Below are 17287 nucleotides of genomic sequence, written 5' to 3'. Positions count from 1 at the left end.
CAGGGGGATGGTAGGTTCTAGCGCCCCCTGGACCACCTGGCCATCCTGCTGTTGTGAGGCTTGACGTCTGTCTGGAGTCGTGCCCTCCATAACGGCAGCCCCGTCCGTCCCTGGTCTTCCCGAGTCCCTGTGGAATGAACGTCCTCCCAGCATACCTTCTACTCTAGATCCCTTGGAGAGATCTGGGGCACCTGAGGGGACCCCTCTTACTAATTCCTCACCCAGATAACAAAAATTAGATGCAAAAGTAAGTCACCTGGTGACTCTGGATAAGTTCAGTGAATCATACCCCATCTTGAAAATTTTCCCTTCCTTGCACGTCAGGGATTTCTTTCCTTCATAATTCCAAATTCTTCCCCATCCCCACAGAGTCCCTTCTCACCCATTAGTCCAAGTATGACAGAAGCATTTCCTGGAGACTTTCTTACTTAATATGGAAAGACAAATGAAGAGGAACAAGCAAGGAAGGAGAAAGGAAGGAAGGAAAGAAGGAATAGAGGAAGGAAGGAGAGACGGCAGGCAAGAAAAAGAAGCCGGTGTTTATAAGGGCACCACCATGTGCTTGGCATTGGTCGAAGTGCTTTTCTGTATATTTGCCGCATTTAATCCTCCACTAGCCTTACGCTGCTTGCCTTATTTTAGACAAGGAAAGCGAAGCTCAGAGTGGTTAAGTCCCTTGCCAAGGGTCACCCAGGAACATTGGAGCCGAAGCCACATCTGAGTCCAAAGGCCACGATCCTTATAATTTCTGCCACTCACCCTGAACGGGTACAGTGGGTACAAATCACACAACGAACCCGCGTGCACTCACCGTCTTCCCTCCAGTTTCTTTCCCCTGTCACCGCACCATGTGGTTCTAAACTGCCTCGAACCTCCTTTGAAAAGAGGCAGCATGTAGCTGGGGTCAATGAGGAAGGGCCAACCTCTAGCCAAGGTCACTTTGGAGGGAGGCACAGAGCAAGTGTCACCGTCTCACCTGACAGATGGAGAAGCCAAGGTGAAATGACTTGCTCGAGCCCCGGTGGGACCGAAGCCAGGCTCTCGGTTCTGAGAAAACCTCCTCAGCCAAGGATTCTCAAGAAGTGGGTGGTAAGTGGCTGGGAGCTCGCTGTCCCGCCTCTGATTTCTCTCGGATTCTTGGAGAGCCTCGTGAATCTGGCGCGTGCTTCAGTAAGCACACCGAGGAGGGTCCAGCTGGCATTTATTTAATTACCATAAACAGATGTATCACTTTGGCTTCAGTGAGGTTGGTTCTTGATGTGCTCATCAGCCCTCCTGCTTACGGGGAGGCCGGGCGGGCACGGGGGCGGCACAGGGTCCCCGGGGCGCCAGCCACCCCCCACCCCCACCCCGAGGGGCGCTGGGACGAGCAGGTGTCACGGGGGCTGGATGGTCATGGCACTGGTGCCAGGGGCACTTTCCTCACAGACGCGCCATCATCCCTTCCTTCCACGTCAGGGTCCCCCGTGAGCTCTGTGTGGCTCTCCGGGACTGTCCCCAGATGTCAGGGCTGCTGGAGGAGGCGCCTGGGATTTACTTTGGTGATCTGCCCTCGGCAGCTCCCGGCTGAGCGTTTTGCTCCCGCCCTCCAAAGTCAGTGTAAACACTCCTCTGCATTTCTCCAGCTTGCACACTGGACACAAGGCTCGTCCACGTCGTTCCACTTTTCTCTGACAAGCTCACCTCGCAGATGGATGCCTCCCTCCCTCCCTCCCTCAGTTCTTCCCACAGCCGTTTGGGAAAGAGAAAACGTTTGAAAGGAATTAGGGGGAAGGTTTACCAGAGATCCAGGTGGACGCTGAGTTAGATTAGGTAGAAAATGGTCACTGATATTTCATTTCTCGTTGATTTTAGAAAAAAAAAATTAGCAATCAATGTAGCTGCCGACTCAGACATCCCTTCGCCTGACAACACCTGTAACCAATTATTTATTTACTTATATCGAAGCAAAACCGGCATATAACATTATATTAGCTTCAGGTGCACAACATAGTAATTCGGTATTTGTATACACTGCAGGGCGATTGCCACAATGAGCCCAGTAACGTCTGTCCCCACACAATTGACCCCGATCACCCTTTCGCCCGCCCCCTCCCTTCTGGTAACCACCAGTCTGTTCTTTGTATCCGGGAGTTTTGTTTTGTTTTGTTTTGTTTTGTTTTTTAGATTCCACATATAAGTAACATCGTACAACATCTGTCTTTCTCTGTCTGATTTATTTCATTTAGCATGAGGCCCTCAGAGCCCATCCATGTTTTCACAAATGACAAGATTTCCCTCTTTTTTTTTATGACTGGGTAATATTCCGTTGTATGATATCTATCTCTCTCTATATCTGTCTAAAGATATGTAGATATATATCACATTTTCTTTATCTACTCCTCCGTTGATGGGTACTTAGGCTGTTTCCTTATCTTGGCTATTGTAAATAATGCTGCAGTGAACAGAGGAGCCCATATATCTGTTTGAATTAGGGTTTTCATTTTCTTCAGATAAATACCCAGAAGTGGAATAGCCGGGTCACGTAGTAGATCTACTTTTAATTTTTTTAAGATTTTTTTTTTTACTGATTTATTTGAGAAAGAGAGAGAGCGTGCGAGCAAAGGGCAGAGAGAGAGAGACACGGAGAAAATCTTAAGCAGACTGTGCATTCAGCACAGAGACTGATGCGGGGTTCGATCTCACAACCCTGAGATCATGACCTGAGTCGAAATCAAAGAGTCTGTTGCTTAACCGACTGAGCCATCCGGGTGCCCCTGGCTTTTAATCTTTTGAGACACTTCCATACTATCTTCCATAGTGGCTGTACTAATTTACATTCCCACCAATAGTGGACAGATGTTCCTTTTTCACCTTATCCTTGCCAACGCTTGTTATTACTTGTCTTTTTGATAATAGCTGTTGCGACAGGTGTGAGATCGCATCTCGTTGTGGTTTTGGTTTGGGCGATGAGTGATGTGGAACATTTATTTGTGAGCCTGTCTTCTTTAGAACAATGTCTGTTTAGATCCTCTCCCCATTTTTGAATCGGATTTGTTATTTTTTCCACTGAGTCAAGTTCTTTATATGTTTGGATGTTAGCCTCTCATCAGATGTATGATTTGCAAATATTTTCTCCCCTTCAGGAGGTTGCCTTTTCTTTTTTCTTCTTCCTTTTCTCTTTGTCTTTTTTTTTTCTTCTTTTTGCCAGTTTCCTTTGCTATGTACCCATTTTTAAACAAAAGGGGTCACGGAGCACAGATTTCCTTTTATGCACGGTAATTTGGAGTTGAGCGTGTAGGTAAAGTGGTTGCAAGGTTTCCCCTGAAGCATCTTATGCAAATCATAGTTTTTATTGAGCCTGAATTTGGAGGGCTATGCTCTTTGTAGAAGTTTCCAGACAAGCAATTGTGTTATCAAGAGGGAGACACAGCTTTAGATAGAGGTTAAAAGCACCAGCTAACCTGCACTGCTCATGGAACGCATCCTTGGACAGGTTACTTAATCTCTCTGTGCCTTCGTTTCCTCTTGTGTGAATTGGGGATACACCGATGGCATTGTTCCGAGGACGGTCAAACAGGCAATTCAGGTAAATCGCTTGGCACAGCAGTTGGCAGTTTGTAAGTGCTCAATAAACATCAGCCAATAATAATAATTTTAAAAAGCACGCGCGTATCCATAGTCTTAACTTGGGTTCTCCAAAAATAGAGCCGGAGAGAAAGATTTGGATGCAGGAGTTTCTTTGGAAGGCGGTTCCAGGAAGCAGGAGGAAGGAGAAAAGTCACTGCTGTAGGCCACAGGGGCTTGATTCTATCAGGCGGCACGGAGAAGCCTGGAGAATGCCTCCCAGGACCGCCCGCCAAGGGCTGGGGCAGCTACGTGTGTGCTTGACGTATATACACAAGGGTGAATAAGACAGGATCCCACCTCGGCGTGTTTAAATGAAATCTAGTCCACTCGGTCCTCGTCCTCTGGCTCAGTTGTTGTGAAAAGAGAGCACTAATGGCCGACACGTCAAGAAGTGCTTAAAGGCACAGGATTTGAGTTTAAGAAGGCTCCACCCCAGTGAACAAGCTCTTCCAGCGTTTTCTGCTTTGTTATTCTGTAGCACAGAGGAGGAGAATCGCATACCATTTCCCGGCGAGAACTAAACGCACCGCATTTCCCACAGTGCCTGGACATAGCATGCCTTCCACAAATGGCAGCCACCGTGTGGCTGTCATTGTCATTATTGTTATCACTGTGTGCGTGCCCGACAGCGGAAAACAATTGTCTGATGGTTGCAGGATGTGTAGCTGGCTTAGCTTCGTGCAAGTCATAACACACCCCGGACTTACAGAAAGGAAACCCGAGGTTCCGGGTGGCTACTTGCGTTGGCCTTCCTGGTTGACCTTTGGTGAGGTCGTAGGAGTTAGATCTGGGGGGCCCTGGTGTCTGGCTGCAAAGCTGGGCAGATGATGAGACTGACTGGCCAGTCTCACAAAATCTGTTATTGACCTGCCTGCGGTTCTGCCTTCCTAATGCCCAGCGAACCCCCTCTTCCCTTTCCAAATGTGGTCTGTAATGGCCTTGCTCCTCCATAGAAGACATTCTCCAGTCTTGTGCTGGGAGGCCCAGCCTTGCTCTTTCCCCAGGCCACTCTCTCCTAGCTGGAGTTCCTGGGGCCTCGGCTGGAGACAGCCCTGCAGCACACAGCTCCCTCCTCATCACAAATTTGTGATTAAAAATACATTAAAGGACCGAGAAATTATTAAGAGATACGGCATCTTGCAAGTCAAACGACATTTCCGGTTAGATCATAATTCTCACTTAGCCCCAAGGACCCTGTTCGATGGCTAAAAACATTAGGCTAGTTTCAGATCTGCTTTCTGAGGGCATTTTCACCTGGGGCCTGGGGGTAAGATGCAAATGTAGCTTTTTGTACCAGAACTTGATCTGTCTACTATCTGAAAGTCTGGGGTTATTGCTTCGTGGCTTTGGTGAAGCCATTTGGAGCCTCATCTTCCGTCTGCTGTGTATTTGAGCCAGTACCAGAGACCCAAGGAACATTGACCTTTTTAATGCCCCGCTGTTGCCTGGCTGGTTTACACCTGGCACCTTGTCCTGAGGACAAGGACCCCCTGGGAAGACATCCAGCATTGCCACAGGGTCCTATTATTAGAGAGGCAGTGTCCTTAACGAGCGCTCTCCTCCTCCAGCAGTGTGGGGTCACAGAGCAGTGGGCTGTGCCCGTCATCAGCTCTGACCTTGGGCAAGTCCCTTCATCCCTTTATCATCCTTGTTTCTCAGACCAGGACCTGAAACTACAGCATCACTCTAGCTCTCTTATCTTGAACAGACTGTGCTTCAAAATCTTGGCCACTGGACAGACAGGTCACGTTACTGCTGCCCCCTCCCTCCGTTCATTTGGAGCAAGAGGAGTTCGGTCACCCACACAAGTTGGGCAAGAGAAGCTTGCTGACCTCTTGTGCCCCGAGTAATATCCCTACGGGACACAGCTTAAGAGTAACGATGGCTCCCTTGGGGCTCGTGGGTGGCTCACTCGGTTGAGCGTCCCACTTTGGCTCAGGTCATGATCCCACAGTCCGTGGGTTCGAGCCCCGCATCGGGCTCTGTGCCGACAGCTCGGAGCCTGCTTCGGATTCTGTGTCTCCCTCTCTCTCTGCCCCTCCCCTGCTCATGCTCTGTCTGTGTCTCTCAAAAATAAATAAATGTTAAAAAAAATTTTTTAAAGAGTAATGGTAGCTCCCATTTATGGAGTATTTACTACGGGCTAGGTGCTGTGCTAAGCACTTGACGTACGTGACATTATTCCATCCTCGCAACAATCATTTTACAGGTGAGGAAATTCAGGCTCGGGGAGGCCAGAGAAATTAGTCAAGGAACAACAGAAGAACAGCATCGGATACAAACCCAGATCTGTCTGTACTTTAAGGCCTCAACTAGAATGTTGCTCTTTTCTTTCCCAACACTTTCTTTCTCCCTTGACCTCCTTCCTGAGGCTGCAGTGGTCAGTCACAGATTGGACAGGAGAGACGTGTCTTGTCCATCTCCCTCTTATTCTTTCTTCCGCAGTCCTGGGGGTCGGCTCTCCCCCTCCACTGGGCTTTGCGTCCTGTGGTCTTGCACTGCTATTCAGAGACCACGCAGGGTCCCCAGAGGTCGGCATCCTCAGAATTACCATCGATTGTGCGAGTGAGCATGAGTGAGTGTGTGTTTAAAAAATTTTTTTTAATGTTTATATATCTTTGAGACAGAGAGAGACAGAGCATGAGCGGGGGAGGGGCAGAGAGAGAGGGAGACACAGAATCCGAAGCAGGCTCCGGGCTCCGAGCTGTCGGCACAGAGCCCGACGCCGGGCTCGAACTCACGGACCGTGAGATCATGACCTGAGCTGAAGCCGGACGCTTCACCGACTGAGCCACCCAGGTGCCCCTGTGAGTGTGCGTTTAGAAACTCAGGCTGGAGGGCGGGAGACCCAGGTCTGTGGACTCGCTTAGTACGTTTAGAAAGTTCTCTGAGAACAGGGGGATCCAGGAATTCTTTCCTGGCTCAGAAAGGTCAGAGCATCTCTCTTGCCGCCCCCTCCCTTGCGGGGCCTGCAGCCTGGACCCAGCCACACCCCCCTTCATCCTTGCCCTGCTGAGAGGGAGGCTGCTTCTCAAGGCAGAGTGAACCGAAGGGCAGAGAGAAAACGTCCAGTCTCCCAGGGAGCGTGCAGCATTTGCGCACGGACGTCTCCCCACCCCGCTGAATCTCTCAGTGGTGTCACCCAGCTCGGATCCACACCCTCCGGATCCGATGCCCCTCACAGAGCCACTTACCCATGTGCTTACTCAGCTGTTGCTAATGAAAAGACGTCATGCATAAGTCATGAGGGGCACGTTTCAGGATGGGTGGAGATGGGGACGTATCTGCACGCCTCCTGGCTCTGTGAATGACAGGGCACCCGGCTGATCAGCCCCTGTCCCGTGACAGGCACCTGTGTCCTGAGACCCGGGCCCTGTCCCCTCGGATGAACGGTCTCAGGACCCAGGCAGCATCCAGTGTTGTATGCAAGCGATGCCTTAAGGACAAATCTTACTTTTATATAAGGCGAGAAATTGTGCTACTCAAAATTCCCTTCAAGGCCAAGGGCGATTCACGAATACCAAAGAGCAGCAAGCAGGAGGCTTGCAGAGAGGGCGGGAGGGCAGAGAAGGACAGCCCGGTGGGGCTGCAGGGAGTGGACGCGCGGGCTTCCAAGGAGCTGCTTTCCTCGTAATGACCATTGTTGACAGTAACTGCTGCCGTTTACCGACTCTCCTCCGCGGCAGACATTTTCCTCGTAGGCGCTCAGTTCAGCCTCAAGGCCACCCTAGCAGGTGGGCACTGTTTTCTCGCTTTTAAAGATGAGGAAAGGGAGCCTCCAGGGGGCTCAACCATTTGTTTGAAGTCACACGTCTACACGTGGCACACTCTGGATTTGACTTCAGGCCTGGCTCCTCCAAAGCCCGTGTTTTCTCCCCCCACCCCGACACCCACTACTTCTCCCCGTATTGACCTGGTGGGTGTAAAGGGCTATGCTTTTGACTATGTGTCTCTTTACTACTTGATTCAAAAAACAATGTGCACGCAGAATGCAGGTTTGGTGAAGGGGGATGATAGGTGTGTGGTGCGACCCGCGGGGTCATACTACTGGCCCAGGGCTGATGGGGTGCAGGACGGGGGGGTCCCTGTAATTTTCTGCTCTGATGGCAGGCACCTGCACGAGGGACATTTCGTTGGGGGCTAACTTCAAGGCAGCCTGGGACAGCGCAGGGGATATGGGTCTGGGATTAGGAGACGTAACTTAACGCTTCCATTTCTGTCGCCGGATGGGTTGACATTTGCAAAAGTTGTGTAGTGGGTTGAATGGCGGCCCACACGATGACATGTTCACATCCCCTGGAACCTAGGAGTATCACTTTACGTGGCAAGAGAGTGAATATGACATGACCCAAAGGTAGGGTTGAATTAAGGGTCTCGAGAGGAGAAGCTTATCCCGGATGAACCAGGGAGGCCTTAAATGCAATCCCACGTATCCTTGTAAGATAGCCACACAAAGGAGAGGACACGCGGAGGAGAGAAAGGGACGGTGGGACACCACAGAGGCAGACATTGGAGGGATGTGGCCACAAGCCAAGGAACACATGGAGCCACCAGAAGCTGGATGAGGCAAGGAGCAGAGTCTTCCCTGGCGAGGCTTAGAGCGGGCAGGGTGCTGCTGACACCTTGATTTTGGACGTCTCACCTCCCGAACCGCGAGGGAATGCGTTTCTGTTTAAGCCCCCAGTTTGTGGCAGTGTGTTACAGCAATGCTGGGAAATGGATGTACATCACTTCCCCCTCTCTGGCCTCAGTTTCCTCAACTATAAAATAAGAAGCTTTAGGGGCACCTGGGTGGCTCAGTCGGTTAAGCGTCCAACTCTTGGTTTCAGCTCAGGTCACCATCTCACGGTTGGTGAGTTCGAGTCCCGCATCTGGCTCTGTGCCGACAGTGGGGAGCCTGCTTGGGATTCTCTCTCCTTCTCTCTCTCTCTCTCTCTCTCTCTGCCCCTCTCCAGCTCATGTGTGCACTCTCGTTCTCTCTCTCTCTCTCTCTCTCAAAATAAACGAACTTTAAAAAAATGAAGGTTTGACCTTCCATTTCATTTAATGACTCCCTGTCATTCCCTGAGTCCCAGGCCCCTGTGGAGGACAGGTCTCCATTCCCCAGACTGACCCCTTCCGTGTAACAATTAGCATCTAAACAGGTCAACTTTCGCCTTTGAGAAACAGAGCTATTTGATTCAAGATGACTTTCAGGGTAAAATACCTTCACAGATGGTTATTTCCCTCCCCCCCCCATTGTTAATTGCTAGAAAAATACTCTGCCTCACCCTGGGGAAGTCATCCAAATAGCTCTGACCTCTCTGTGGACTTCAGGGAAAGCTTGCAGTACCGGTTTTCTCATTTCTGTCACAGAGTCTGCAGCTCGAGGGACCCTGGTTAAGAGAGTTACACGAAATCTGCTCTGGCGCCTCTGGATACGTGGGGCACAGAGGTAATCGGCTCACCTCGCCTCGGTGCCAGCTTCGGCCTCCCTGCAACTCCATCACCAGCTCACCAAATGACTGCTCGGGGCCCCGGGCCTTTACTTATGGGACTCGGGAGCCTCGTTTGCAATCACCATTAACCAGAAAAGCTGCACAGCCGCTCGGTGCCCGTGGAGTTGAGTGTCCTACAATATCCACGGGAACCCGAGGGCTGGAAGAGTCTGCACGGGGAGCTTTTAGAATAAGGCCCAGAGAGCGACCCCCACCAGTTTCAGCTCCTCTCTTATCCTCTCCGGGCCCCTCCAAGGTGCTAATGAACGCTGCGGAGGCACAAGAGAGGCCAGCAAAAGGAAGATGGTGACACTTCCAGAGGATGGGGCCCGGGGTTCCTCAGGGGTGGGTTATGTCAACCAGAGCCGGGTAACCCACACTCTGGCTATTAACCAGTCTTGGCGGAAGCCTTCAAGTGCTTCAAAACAGGTATTCAGGCTGAACGCTCCAAAGGCCGCCTCTAAATCCCTAAAAACAATGTTCAGGTCTTTAGCTCTCATTCGGCTGCCTGCCGAGCCATGTCAGGCAGAGTTAGGGAAAGCCCCGGGGTGAGAACGGGATTTCCAAAGATTACCCACAAACAGGAGAGGTGATGTCTGGCTTTGCCACACATATCTCCTCGGTCCCCTCCTTTGGTGATCCCCCTCCTCCGCCTTGCAGTCCCCCCCCCCACCCCCCCATCACCTGTCACTCAACACACATTCATCCACACCGGCTCAGGTTGGTCTTAGAATAAAAGGCGTGTGGATGCTTCAAGTAATGGTGCTGAAATGCCCAGATTTTAGATGTAGTGTTAGTCAGGCCCTGAAATTAAAGCCATCATTGTCCCATACGCCCCTCCCATCTCGTGCATGCATGTGTGTGTGTGTGTGTGTGTGTGTGTGTGTGTGTATTTTCAGTCTGTAAGCCCAAGGTTAACAGGTTAAAATAAAGAGGTTTAGGACCAGCTAGATGGAGGTATGAGTGGCCTTCCAGGACAAGTGGGGACGTTACACCCTCTGTTCTAGATGCTGGTGAGGGCACTGGGGTATTCAGCAGGGACTTTGGTACCGGCCAGGGCCTTCAGAAGTTTGCCAGAAAGCTCTCTGCTGGTCTTTCCGAAACCAGTTTATCAAGGGCTGTGGTTAAGAGGAGGAAGTCGTCCAGCCAGCCTCAGCTCAGGTACTGTCTGCTTGGAAAGCTCTGAGGACTGGCCCTAGAGGGACCCTGGCATCTCCAGAGACCGGGCGGGAGAGGGGAAGGCTACCCAGGACAGGGCATTATAGAAGTGGCCAGTGCCAATGGGAGAGGAGCCAGGGCAGAAAGGCTTTCTTGGTTTGGAAACAAGCAAAAAGCACAAGGGCGAAAGGAGTGCCGAGTCAGGACCAGGAGCTGGCGCCCTCACCAGGGCCGGCCCGAAGCCTGCTGACCACATTTCTGTAACCTCTGTGAATGAAGACGGAGAGGGCAGCAAGCCAAGAACGCTGGCTTCTTGCTGGTGACCCTTTATAAAGTGGGAAGGAGAAATGTGGGGGCATCATCTGGAATCCTTATCCGTGCGTGCAAGGAGACAGACACAGGGACACACAGAGTGTCATTTGCGCCCCATGGAGAGGGCGCTGCAACGGATTCTTCCTCTGCTTGCCCCTTGCTTAAAGCCGAGGTCCCCGGGTTCTGGTCTCCTGTGTTCCAGTACAGCTACTCTAAATGCCCCCTTTTAATTAGGGTGGGCTTAAGGGGTGTCGTGGCTTTATCCAGGGTGTCTGCGTTGCCAGGAAGGCTTCTGCCTCCCATGTAGAAGGAAAGGAATCCGCTTGCTTGAAGGAATCCCAGGTTATGGAGTAATCGCCATAATAAGATTGAGGATGAAGGTGACCTAGGGAAGCATGGTAAATACACGATTTTCTCTGCTCAGGAAGTGAATTTTGATTATAACTCAGCACTTGCCTCAGGTCCTAAAATACTGTTAGCATTCTCTGGAAAGCCCGGGAAGGGACGAAGTGCAAAAAATGCTTCCACGAAGAAAAACACAGGCTTCCCAGCCCTCTTTGTAGCTACACACAACCTAGAAAATTGAAAGCGAGGTTGCAGTCTCTCTGTCCTTGGTCACCATTTCACGTTCCAGCCTGTCATACAAAGTGCACGGAAGCACCACAGATCAATAGCTATTCTGGGTTAACGTTGCCACAGCACCCCCCCCCCTTTTTTTCCTTTAAAAAAAGAATTTTTTCCTCCGTGTAGATCACAGCTGATTGTATCCAAAACATATTTCTGTGGTCTATGGAAATTCATGCTTAGTAGGAGCACCTTTTCTTTGAGGTTTTGTTCACTCACTTTTTAATGTAAGTGAAGCGGCCAGCAGTGCTCCGAGATCGAACTGTTCCTTCAAAAGCTATGCAAATGGCTGTTAGCCCCCAGGTTTGCAAAGCAGGTAAAACTTACCTGATGGGCCACCTGGACCTCCATAAAGGTGGTCTGGGCTGTAGAGGTCTTTCTGCCTGGCACAGCCCCTGTGACTCCTGTCTTCTCTGCCGGACCCCCCTGGTGGCATTCACAGCCCTCAACTTGCTTTGTTTACCTCCGGGGATGCTTGTCTGGGCAAAATCCTTAAATGGTTTTTTTTATGGGAAATTAAAAAAGCCAAGCGAGAACGGAAAAGCGAGCCATGGAAAATAGTCTCCCAAAGCATATGTCAGAGATTTTTATGTTACTGCTTATATGGTTTCTAAGTGGGCTAAAGGCTTTGAGTGACAACTTTTAAAGTTCCTACCGGAACCCCCCACATTATGTGCCATAACATAATTCTTTGGGGGGGAGAGTGCCACGAGGCACGGCCACCCCTTGTAACTCTTTTTAGCCTCACAGAGCCATGGATATACTCATTCATATGTCCATTTCGAAGGTGGAGAAGGGAAGGCTCAGAGAGGTTGAATCTTTTGAGGGCGCACAGCTGGTCAGAGCTGACCCAGAGCCTCCAACCCTGACTCTGAACTCCTGGGTTTCGGGCAGCAGGACTACTAACCAATGTCCAGGCAGACCTCGCTAAAAAATACACACAGATGCGTCTCACCCCAGCCCACCCCACCCCACCCCAGATCTGAGCCGTCTCCTCCTGTCATCAGCTGCAGCCAGCGAACCATATAAATGCAAACTTTGGTCTCAGACACAATTTTTAAAGGCATTAAAATGCAAAACAGAAGTAAACAAAACGTCTTGCCACGGGGAAGTAACTAATGTAAAGTGACAAAATAATGGGAGTTTGAACGCGGTCTCCAAAGTGGCGGTAACGTGGAATTCAGAATCACGTTTTAGTATGTCCGCCATGCACTTGCTTTGCCAAGGATGACTGGCAGTGGACTGTCATTTGTATAACTAAGCCACGAATGCAAAAGGAGCCAGTGGAACGAGGGGCAGGAGAGCTAGAGCCAGAAAGAGAGAGCATAGGGCGGAGAGAGCAAATGCAGTTCATGGAGCTGGTGCTAGTCACAGACTGGATACTTCCGAGAGCTAGTTCCTAGGTCTGTGCACCGTAGCAATCCTGGAGCAGTCCAGCATCCCTCTGCCCAGGACTGGCCGCCTCTACTGCCACAGGCACTCCAGGCAGCTGTCCCTCCTAGGGACTTCCAGGAATCGGGGCGGCGGGAGGGGAGAGGCACCCATCAGTCCTGACCTGCAGGGCCGAGGAGAGTCTGACTCTTTATAGGAGTTTATACAGTGATGAGGGACGAGCAACACTTTCCCTACCCAAGAGCAGTGGTCGGAATGAGAGATCTGTCCTGCCAGGCTGTTCCGGCACTCCCCTGCAGACCTGCCCTCCTCCCTGTCACTCAGCCCTGCGCATGGTGAGGTAGACAGGAAAGCAACTCCCAGTGAGTTCATCGTTTATCTTAAAACAGAGCCAAGGTGGCTCGGAGTTTCATATCGGGGACTTCAGCTGAGCCCCCCACCCTCCCACTCTCTACTGCCCTGTCTTATCTCTGCCCCCACCACCCCTAGCCAACGGTTCTTCCTTCATTTCCCTGTGGATCGTGGCTGTGATGTGGAGCGGTCTTCCCAGACCCCAGATTTGGGCTGTTCTTGTAAAGGGCTTTGGCCCGAAGACACAAATGCAGAGGCGGTGGCGCCAGACGCGGCCCCGGGCAGCCGGTGGTGATTCACACACCCCACACCCGCAGCTCCCAGCCGGATTCATTATTATACAACTGAAGCAAATCCCGCCCCCTCCGGTCCCCAGCGCAAGGGGCGCAGCAGCTCACAGGGAGCAAAGACTAACTCCTCCTGATCTTTCAATCTCTCTCTTACACACACACACACACACACACACACGCACGCACATGCACACACACGCCAAGTCTGAGCAAAAGGCAAACCACTTTGCAGAGAGAGCCCCCCTCATCCGCTCCCAGGTCAGGCTCCGGGGGTTGAGCGCCCCCGCCCGTGGCCACTTCAGCGGCAGCCAGCAGAAGGGGCCTCCGCAATCCATGTGCCTGCCTGCCTTTCCAAACACATGGGACAGTGTGCAATTTGGGTAACTTTTCACATCCTGTCTCCTGAACGCTTGCCCACAAATATTTGGGAGCCAGAAGAGGACGCCCCCTTCCCCCTCCGCCACCCTCCCTTCCGACCCTGCTCTTAGGCTGACAGCTCCGGGGAAAGAGACTGGACTCTCACTCCAGCTGTTCTGCCAGTCGGGGAGACAACACGCTGCCACCGAGAGCACGAGAGACACTTAGAAAGCGAGAAGGAGCCGAGGCAACCCCTCCGGGTACCAAGCGCGTCCTAGCGCTAGCCAGAGAGCCTTTGCCAGGAGCTCCAGGAGCACGCGGAGGGTCACCGACCAGCCGGGAGAAAGGACTGGAACCCGAGCCGCGGGAATAGAAAATGATAGCAACTCACCTTTAGGTTGTGCGTGGGGTTTACAACGCAGACAAGTTGCCCAGCGGCGGAGAAAACCCGTTTAGCCTTGTAGTGCTGAAAGCGGAGGTGAATGAGATCTAACACAGCCCCAAAGCACTGGGTAAAGAAAAGCATCACAACTTTTGGGGGGGTTGTTGGCACAGGAAGGCAGCGGGAAGAAGCTGGTAAGTCCTTGGGCTCTGGAAGGAGCACAGCCTCTGAGACACTCCGCTCCAGCCCGGCTTAGCGTGCCTTCATATTCATCATCAAAATAAGACGGTTAGAATCTTGCAGCAGTGAGGCGGCCAATCAAAAGGACAGAAATGTTATCCTTGAGGTGCAGAGACAGCCAATAACAAATGCCTCCCCTACCGAAACTCCCTGATGAATTGAGCCTGGCGGAGAATGTATTATTGAACATTACCATAGATCAGCACATTGCATTTATCTTGTGATTACAGCCAACCATACATAATGCTGGGGAGATAGGCTGACAAAATTGATTGCTTAATGTGTCTCCATTTATTAATTGACTTAATTTAACACGAGAGCCTTTCTCAACGCGCTGGCAAAAACGTAAAGCATTTAAACCGCCAAATAGTAAAGCGCCCTGCTCCAAAGTAGGCAGATGGATAACGCAGATCGTGGCTCGACGCACCAGAGCTGCTTGGGAGAAAATCAAATATTACAAGACTCCGATTCCAGATAAGGATTTGGCAGCATGGAAACGTGCATCTTTCAATCTTGTGCTCTCTGCGATTTGGATTTCAGCCCCCTGATAAATCTTACTTTCCAATCTTTATCAAAGAAAAGAATCCCTAACAAATAAAAGCATTTGCAGTTGGGAGGTGGGGGGGATACATATATATATACTGTAATTACTGAAGCCTGAAAATATTAAAGCATAAAGATGCACGGATCTGCTGCTAAAAATAATGAAATCCCTGATGCGTGAATGCACACACACACACACACACACACACACAGAAAAACCTACACAGAGAGGAAAGTGGCTTGTAAATCAGCAAAATAATTACAGATGTGGAGGGTCTTTGCTTGCCATTCATTTGCATATTGGTGGGCAGCAAATTGCTAATTAACCACTAGATTGTTGGAGACATTAAAATAGGGATTAGGAAGTGCACATACCACATTGTTTGCTGGTCTCCGGGAATGCCAGCGGCACATTTCTGCGGGAGCAGGCAGAGGGCATTCTAGGCTCCTGACGGCACTCCCTCTCCAGAGTGGGGCTGGCGGGGGCACTAAGCCCACTCCCTGGTTCCGGAAAAGAGGCTCATGAACGGCACACCCAAGTGTCCTAGGGTATCTGGGGACTAGTTCCGATGGCTTAGTCAAGTCTTTGTGACTAACACAGCAGAGTTAGGTGTGTTTTGTCTCCTTTCGTCTTTTGTTGTTTCAGCACCTGGGGGTGAGTTGGATCAGCCTTGTATGCGAATTGCACCCGGAGTGTGAGCCCAAGTTCCTTCCTGATTGGCCCTCACTCTGCTGGGGCGACAGTGCTTGTGTTGTAACGTAGGCAAAGCCTACACACGCCTGGGACACCCACGTCTGTGACCTGGTCAGACCAGGTCAGCCAACAACAGATTAAACTCTAGGGGGGAGAAGGTACAGGTTTACTGAAACCAGGACAAAGGCAGGGATTCGTTTTGACCCGAATTTAATACCACACCGATGCTTTAAGAAACACTGAATTGTTGCTTCCATTTTCATTAGTGGAAACTTTGTACTTTCTAAAAATGACTGCACTCACACAAAACTAGAAGGTGACAACATTTGAACCGGTTAGAAACTCACACGCCGTGATGCGTGCTATAGGACATGAGTTCCTAGACCCTCTCGTTATATGGTTCATAAATCAGGGTTGCTAGACCACGACCCTGGAATTTGCTTTCTGAAGTTTTCATTCTCCAGAAGCAGCTTTCGGGAGTTCAGCAGGAAAGCATTCAGTGTTCTTGCACTGCCTCACTTAAACAAACAAACAGAGATTGCATAACCTCAGACAGGTTTCTTAATCTCACTGAGGCTTGGTTCCCACACTTGTAACGTGGGGATAACAGAAATTTATTTGCTTCTCAGGGTCGTTGTGAAGACTAAGTTGATGTATCTGTGAGTACCCTGCACAGTGCCCGATTCAAAGCAGCCTCCCAAGTCTTGAGTCTACTGCATAGCTCTGGCAGAAGGGTGATTATTTGCAGGTATGTATTTTCTTCCTGCTCCCTGAAATATTTTTCCCTGTGGAGATTCACCCTACCACTGAGGGCCACACAAGCAGAGGGCACGGAAACAGTGGACTTTGCTCCTGCTGTGTTCTTAAGGATAGGTATTCCCGATATGAGCTGGAGGCCACCATTGAGGGCTGGAGACCAGGCCTAGGAGTCAGGACCCAGGGGCTGAGGAATGCATGTTGACATGAGCAGTGGGGGCAGTACCCCAGACCTGCTCTGCTGGATGTTTTTCTTTAGTTCCGGACATGAGCCCTTGCTCTAACTCTCTACCCGCAAACTGGTTTCCATTACTCTAGTTTAGGGTATTAAGCACATCATGTGTCCTCAGAATCAGTTCTCACAAAACTCATCCGTTGGAAAACGTTTGGAGTTAACCCTAACAGCAGATGTTCATGCTTAATGTCTCCAAAATAGGGTGGCATAAACCAACCTTCAAATAGAGATTTAGAGCTGTGTCACTGTTTACCGCTAAGTCGGGTCCTCTGCAATAGCCATGCCAACCCCCCCACCCCCACCCCCCTGCTGCCTCATGTTACACCGTAATGTTCAGGGCTTCCCTTCACCTCCACAGCAACCAGATTTATATTTTATCTGGACTAGAACGTCCTGACAAATTTTAATTCAAACCCTATATTGCTACTTCCTGTTACTTTGGGCAAATTGCTTTATTTCACTGATGCTTGGTTTTGTTGTCTTGTGAAATGAAGCTAATAATTTCCCCCTAAAAAGTAGCTTACAGATTAAATGAGATAATAGAGGTAAAATGACCAGCCCAGTGCCTGGTTTTCATAATAACTTCAACGAGAAGCTATTCTCCTCCTTCTCCTCCTCTTCTCATCAAAAATATTTTTGTCATTGGGGCGCCTGGGTGGTTCAGTCGGTTGGGCATCCGACTTCGGCTCGTGGTCATGATCTTGTGGTTTGTGAGTTTGAGCCCCGCATCGGGCTCTGTGCTGACAGCTCAGAGCCTGGAGCCCGCTTCAGATTCTGTGTTTCCCTCTCTCTCTGCCCCTCCCCTGCTCATGCTCTGTCTCTCTCTCTCTCTGTCAAAAATAAATAAAACATTAAAAAATTTTTTTT

General features: G+C 50.5%; 1 protein-coding gene across 1 annotated transcript in view; it reads right to left on the bottom strand.

Moving 5' to 3' along the window:
• SIAH3 (siah E3 ubiquitin protein ligase family member 3) overlaps nt 1–14830 on the bottom strand; it is a 67998-nt gene extending 53168 nt beyond the window's left edge. The window contains exon 1 of the mRNA XM_043578982.1: nt 13962–14830. Coding sequence (XP_043434917.1) covers nt 13962–14096 — 135 coding nt within the window. The 5' untranslated portion in view covers nt 14097–14830. The remainder of the gene's footprint in view (nt 1–13961) is intronic.
• Nucleotides 14831–17287: the final 2457 nt, after the last annotated feature.

The sequence above is a fragment of the Prionailurus bengalensis genome, chromosome A1 (genome assembly GCF_016509475.1).
Source record: "Prionailurus bengalensis isolate Pbe53 chromosome A1, Fcat_Pben_1.1_paternal_pri, whole genome shotgun sequence".
Taxonomy (NCBI): Eukaryota; Metazoa; Chordata; class Mammalia; order Carnivora; family Felidae; genus Prionailurus; species Prionailurus bengalensis.
Note: the sequence above shows the minus strand (reverse complement) of the source record. Positions and strands in the feature narration are given on the sequence as shown.